The following is a 7,176-nucleotide window of genomic DNA, read 5'->3' on the forward strand; positions in this document are numbered from 1 at the left end:
TCAGTTGTCAGAAGCTCGAGCGAAATATCTAATTGTGACAATTATAGAGCCAGAAAAAAAATGTGTATTTATTTGAATTTCCGTCGTCAAGTTATTGATACCTCAAAGAGTGCGCAGATGAAAAAGAAACAGCAATGGAAATTTTTACGACATCCCATACATTTATATATATTTTTATTTACTTATATATTTTGCACGTGGAATATAAGTGTTACGTGGGACCTGGTTTTGTTTTGCACGGTACGGCGTTTTCCTCGTGCCCGCGATTTCCATCACGACTTGATGCGAAGGGGGAATATAATGAGAGTGTGCCGTGGTAAGAGGGGAGGAGGAGGGGGAGGATTCTCTCTTTCTTTCTTGCACGCTCGCATGCCGAGGAAGACGGAGAGTGGAGGCGCAGACAGGGCGCGAGACGCATGTGAGAGCGCATGCATTCGCTGCGGCAGGGATTTTAACGACGGTGATTTCATCCATGTTCTCATCTTGAATTTGGCGTTATCTCGTTTTTAAGTCGTTACTGAGTCCATGCAAAAGCTTGATCTTCGATCAAGCTGAATAATATTCGGCGCAATATGCGATATTAATGCACAAAGTCGGCGAAAAAGATTAGAAAAAGTCTCGAAATATGTAATATGTCCAATCGAAGAGCGCAAAAAATTATTTGATTGTGAGCACAAAGAAAAAGATGTTCTCTCCGTTTAATATCCAAATTATATTGTATCGTAAAAAGGAGAATTTCTTCAATTTCCATCTTAATTTAAATTAATATTTCTGTTTTTGAATGATTAGAAAAGATAAACATTATATAAATGTTTATACTGCGGAAATTTTTGTAAAAATAAGGATTATTAATAAGTAATTAAATTGCAACGATTATCTAGATTTCATCTCCTAGATTAGACAAACTCCATGTTATTCATATGTTTGAATATTTCTGCAAATATTTCTGCGAATACTTAATCTATTCGTTGAATTTTTCAAATAATTACTCCTCCTGCGTCTGACTCTCCGTCCGTTCGTATCGAGAGAAGATTGTAGGCAAATATAAGTTTTAACATAATTTATTAAACACACATTAAGTCATACATTGTAATCGATTATTTAATTAGAATTTTGCGAATCCATTGAAGTTTGTATTTTTAATCTGTCTCGAATCGCTTTGTATTCTAGGAATTTTAAAAAAAAGTTGTCATTGTATTTAGAAGTATTAGTTACGAGTATTCATTATTGTGTCGAAAATGAATGAATATTCTAAGAACAAGAAAATTGTGTAAAACGACATGCGTGTTTAATCAATTATTTCATTCATATTTCATTGTTTTTTCATTATTATGTTTTTCAATATTACCATATCTTCTCTCGGCGCGTCTATTCGTTTATCAGACCTCTCTAGAATATGCGTAGAAAAAAAGCGTAGCACAAACCATCGTTTTGTCGCTAACATGAACGTGAAACTCAAATCGTACTCATTGTTGAACTATATCGCTGATTATAATCTAACATAACTCTTTACACGCAACATTTTCTTTTTTAGCATTTTCATTTAGTCTGAGTCAGATGACTCAGATCGCAATCGCCGGTTGGAATTTCAAGCAAGGCTTTGCAAAGCGATATCGTTTTGTTATTGAAATTTCATGATGATAATAGCGTAACCAATGCTGAATTCGCGCATTCTGTAAATCACGCGGTAAACGACAGCTTGCATTACTCAGCCTCTTTCTACGCGTTCTCCACATTCATGCTTGATCACAAACACACGATTTCATCCTGAAAAATCGGACGATAGCAGGTAGATGGATAATTCTGAAGGATACATCGCGTTGATACGTTAATAATTAACGGTTAATTCGAGACATGCAGACATATTTTCGCTTTCATGAATGACGTTCCATAAGTCGCGGGGAATTTTCTGTCACCGACCTACAACCAACCGAAAATGCGAGTATCGCACAATCGCTCTGTATGCAAATATGTATGCGCTTATGTGCTGTATGTATGTGCGGGTGTGTGAGCGCGTGTCACGTGTGTATGAGACAGAGAAAAAAAGAGTTGAGTAATGCACGTTGATGTAAATAGATTTGTTAAAAAGAAAAAAAAGAAGAAGAAGACGGTATAGGTGTTTAGGTATTATAGGTACCCATGTCTTTTAGGTGCGGTAGTTTCTCTCCCGTAGTCGTGCGAAACTTTCTGTCGAGAAAGCCCCCGGGATTAGAGTCTGTGTGTATCCGGTCGTCACGTATTACAACGTGACCGTGGGGTTCAACGCGTCGCGTTACAGGCATAATACATACAGAGGGGCAGCCGCAAACCACCGCACTGCATCACCGCGACGCCCAGCGCCACGACGCAGTACGACGACTAACAAGCCTCCTTTTTGCTTGCCTTTCGCACTTGGCCGAGCGTTTTTTTTTTTTATTTTGTACTTTTCTTTTTTTTTTATTTTGTTTTCGCTTTTACGCACGTCAATATAGATCTATCACCGAATCGATATGCCAATACATCTCGGCTCTTGGCCACGGATTTTGCAACCGTCCGATGATTTTTTTGTGTCGCGTCCAAGTCGGCATCGCGTCGACGTCGCGTCGCGTCGTCTTTTTGTGCGAATTTCATCGAGCTAAAGTGTCAAAAAAAGCGATCCGACAATGTCGTATTTTCTTATTTTTTTTTTTCTCAACGATAGTATCTTTTTTTTTTTTGTTCTCTTTCATTATTCGCAGAGCACTTTCATAGAGCCCGAATCTATGCCCGGAGTTTATACGCTAGTCTGGAATCATATAAATGCACATATTATACAGTAAAGACAAATCCTTTATCCTCTGGGAATATATTCTGCTTTGCATACCGCATGACCTCTTCACGAAGCATTCTCGATCAGCGACGGAGAAGAACCGTAGCGATTCTCCTTCTGTTGCCGTTTTTCTCACGATTAAAACCGGTATTACTCGTCACAAATTATGAGATATGAATACACGTGATAATGGAATGCAAACTGAATGAAATTTCATTAATTCGGCGTAATGGAATTTTTTATTGGATGGTTTCGAATACCGCTTGTTTAAGATAATATCCTGTACATAAAGAGATAGCTATGATTTAATATTTGATTAAAACGACTTAATATTTCATTATTATTTTTACAAAATTGTCAGAAATATTAGTCACGAGATCTTCGTCGCAATTTAATTTGACTGAGAATTTAATTATTAATTCCGTGTTTCTAGAAAGAGGTACAATTTTGTCGCATGTCTCATATTTTATTACGTTCATCACTTGCGTATCTTACCATATCTTTGGCGCATGAAAGTCGTAAATGGCTAAAGAGGAGAATACGAGAATTAAATAGAATTAGAAATCAGTCAGCCTTGGGGAACAATTGACTGATACGGATATTCCGTTTAGTGAAATTAGAACAGAACGAGTCGCGATACCGAGAATAATGCAGGAAGGGATAATACATAAATGCATAAGCGCGAAGGTGTTAAAAATTAATCGACTGCGCGTAAACCATTTCAAGGTCGTAAGAATTCGCATGTGCAAGAAGATTATTGCGTAAATGGATTTCGACGAATGACGGATAAAACGGCAGCAGAGAGGAATCTCGTCTCGAGCGCAAAAGTTCCAAAGATTTCGTAGTGGCCGCACTATTAAATCAGTCGACGAAGGAAGAAGTGAACGTTTGCGATTTTATCACATATATATATATATATATATATATATATATGTGTATATATGTGTATATATGTACCATATTGTAGTCTTTCCAAACTGCACGCCGAATTGTTTTTCCGGGCGAAATAAACGATTAAAACTACTCTAGTAATCGCGAATTAAATTGACAAAATTTTAATAATTTGGTGCTATTATCAAGCATATATTTTAATTATATTGCAATAATAATTTAACGTATCTGTAAGGTAGAAACAAACATGTTCTTTAAACAAACATGTTCTTTGTATGATAATCATGATCTCTATATTTACATATTATAATTTTGTGCATAATATAGAAAAAGAAACTTTTTAACTATTTGTTCATTGTTTATCTGACAAATCGAGACATCTTATTTCATAGATAATCTCATTGCTAATATTTAGCATCATTTATTAATCCGATAAGAAAAACTTTGTTTTATTGGCAAGATGACGATAATTAAACGATTCGCAGATTATACATTCGGCATTAGTTTTAACCCTCAAAGCATCGCTTCTTTTTGGTACGTAATAATATCAGTTTGACGAAATAATATCAGGTTAATTATTATTATTATTCTATTATTATTATTCTATTATTCTATTATTATTCTATTATTGTTCATTTAAAAGCAGTATTAAATTACTTCTTGATTAATTTTCTGAAAGAATAAAAATAAAGCTTCGACATAACGGTCTCACAAACTAACGTTATGTGTCTTGAGGGTTAACAAATTAAGAATGTTTTCAGGTAAATGAATTTCTCATACGCAGTGTTCGCACGACGTGATAGAAACATGACACAGTAAGCAAATACATATCTGTACGCAACACAAACGAGCAACTTCGCAGTCGTCCAAGATTCAGCAGGCGGCCGTCAAGCATCCCTGGTGCCAGCTACGCTACGAATTCTACGTCAGCGATCAGGCGGTATGCATGATTAGTACGTAATATACTAACAATTAGAATAGTTTAACGATAAAAACAACGGAACAAAAAAAAACAAAACAAAGGAGAAATGAGCAAGTCAATTAAAGATGTATATAACCATAGTAATATATATATATGTATAGTATAGCACAAGAGAATGGGTATACACAGATTAACGAAAAAACGTAAATGCACAATATATGATCCTCGGGTTTGTTCTCACTCACGTTTGCTTGAGCATTTGGGTTTGGCAAGAAAGCAATGGTGATGATTGGTCGTGGTAGCAGATAGTAAACGCGCTCAACTATCGTTGAGCCGTTCGTTCGCGTTGATTTCTTTAGCGGAATTTTCAGACTTACTTGACAAGCACCACGTCTGAGAGTTCTGTTTTCACACCCTGCTTCTTCGGCTCGTATTCCGCTATCATCGGGCGCATTGGCGTTCTCTGTAACAGAACAAGAGGGTCGGAGTTATGATGGTCGAACGAATTACGAATACGTTGGCCGATGCGGACGCACGTGACGAACTGGTGTGCGCGCGAATTAATTAAATGGGTCGAAATAAACGCGCATTATCGGTGAACACTTTTTGAATGCACCGGGACGACGATGATGATTCGTAATTGTCTCTCTTGGAGGGGAACAGATTGGGACAGGTCAGTTTTGTATCATTCAGATTATGCGTAGCCTCGCATGTCCGGTGCATCGAGCTGTATATATGAGACACTTCGTTGTTTGTTGGCGTGTTTTATCCAATGCTTCCCGAATTTTACGATCGACTTGACATAACAGTGACAACTCTTCGATAAATCAATTACGAAAGGCTTTCGCCGTAACATATTGTAAAGAAATTAACTCGTTTAGTAACGCGCGAATTAAAAAAAAAAAAAAAAAAGATACGGTTAAGAATCGAAGTAACTGTTACAATAATTAATTATCTCATGAAAAATTATGTTTATTAAGTTACTTAAATGCATTTTTGAATTCTCTTTGCAATTCGCTGCTGCAGCAAATAATATTTTTATTCTTTGTTCAGTAATTAAATTACCTTAATTATTTTCCAAAATAATTCATATAATTTGTATTCACCATAATATGGGGACGATCGTTTGCTGCCATCATCGACAGTGAGTTCATTTCTACATCGTGAGAGCTATCGATGTTCCCCATTTTGCTTTTTTTTTCACCTTACGAATGTATGATGAATGTTATTAATCCTGATAAACACCGTTCAGACAGACTTCGCAGAAAGACAAATGTTATTTGCACCAAATGTTATCCATTGGTATTATTTAGAATTCACGTCAACACTCGGGGCCAGTCGTCTTAATAGATAAAAATCTCCAGTTCGAAGGGACCGTGCCACGCGATGAAGGAATAAAATCAGACCGCGAAGAGCGGGAACGTCAGAGTGCTCGTGCGGTACCGCTTTGAAAGGGATTTTTTTCCTCTCGGAAAAGAACGTATCTCCGTGGATAATTGTGAACGCATCACGTCATCCACGTTTGAGTTCGTCTTCGTTCACATTCGCGTTCGTTTCGCGAGTCGAAGAGGTGCGCGACGAGACGAGGGCAAAGAGTATCTATCTTGAGATGCTCCGCCTGCGGCGCGACGTCCGATGAAGAACGCGAAAATCGACGCACCGACGCGTGTGCAAAACGGGCGTCGCGACGACGACCGAATGTCCACGGAATGCCGCCGGATAGACTAAACTGAGTGTCCTTCCTATCTTCACACTGGACGCTCTATCCGCGAGCGGGGATAGAGCGTCCGCTACTCGAGATCCGCTCTATGTACGGCGCCGCGCGCGACGCAGAAAAGCGCGGTTACTGCTGCCAAATCTTTCAGCGAAGTCTTCCGAGGACGGGTTCTTTATATACCATACGACTACGAAAATAGGAAGAGCAAACCGACGCGCGATCGTTGCTCACGTGAGCCGTACGTATGTATGTCTTTGCCGGCCATCTGACCGCTAACCAGGTTTAAACAGGATTCTGTTTGAACGACGTGACGGACGGGGTTCCGAATCGTCAGCCATCTTCACGGTTTGGCTCACGAATTAGTATACGTGGCGCTTGATTCGTTGACAACTTATTGCACGAGGAAAAATGAAAAATTTACGTAGCATCTATTCGTAGCACAAATGTAACGCATTTATATCAAGTACACTGGAAAAAAAATTATTTATTTGCTTATATACAGAAAATAAATATTTATTCGATTTAATAAATGATTTAATAAATGATTTAATAAATGATACCTAAATTTAACTCTTCGTAGTCATTTGGGATCATTCTCCAGGAGATTCCAAAAAAAATGTGAGAGTTTACATTCTAAGTTTACATTTCTAAGGTCTTTTTTTTTAAATGGGACTTAAAGTAACATTTATCCAAAGTTTAAAATATCCTTTTTGCCTCTTCAATTATTTCTTGTTCTTTGAATATCAGTCTTTGCAATTATTTTACATATGTTAAAATTAAAAACTTTAAAAAGCTTTAAAATGCCACTGCATTTCTATATTCTATACAATTAAATTATATATATATATATATATATAT

The 7,176-nt window shown here is 37.3% G+C and overlaps 1 protein-coding gene across 3 annotated transcripts in view; it reads right to left on the minus strand.

Moving 5' to 3' along the window:
- Positions 1-7,176, minus strand: part of LOC108688326 (proton-coupled amino acid transporter-like protein pathetic) — a 19,543-nt gene that overhangs the window by 3,086 nt on the left and 9,281 nt on the right. The window contains exons 1-2 of one of the 3 annotated variants that reach the window (XM_018194535.1): positions 5,708-6,067; positions 4,979-5,064 (exon numbers count right to left, since the gene is read on the minus strand). In XM_018194535.1, the coding sequence (XP_018050024.1) occupies positions 4,979-5,064; positions 5,708-5,788 (167 nt within the window). In that variant the 5' untranslated portion in view covers positions 5,789-6,067. Of the gene's footprint in view, positions 1-4,846; positions 5,065-5,707; positions 6,068-7,176 lie in introns of those variants that run through there. The other 2 variants (XM_018194536.1, XM_018194537.1) reach the window with 2 other exon arrangements.

The sequence above is a fragment of the Atta colombica genome, unplaced genomic scaffold (assembly GCF_001594045.1).
Source record: "Atta colombica isolate Treedump-2 unplaced genomic scaffold, Acol1.0 scaffold228, whole genome shotgun sequence".
Taxonomy (NCBI): Eukaryota; Metazoa; Arthropoda; class Insecta; order Hymenoptera; family Formicidae; genus Atta; species Atta colombica.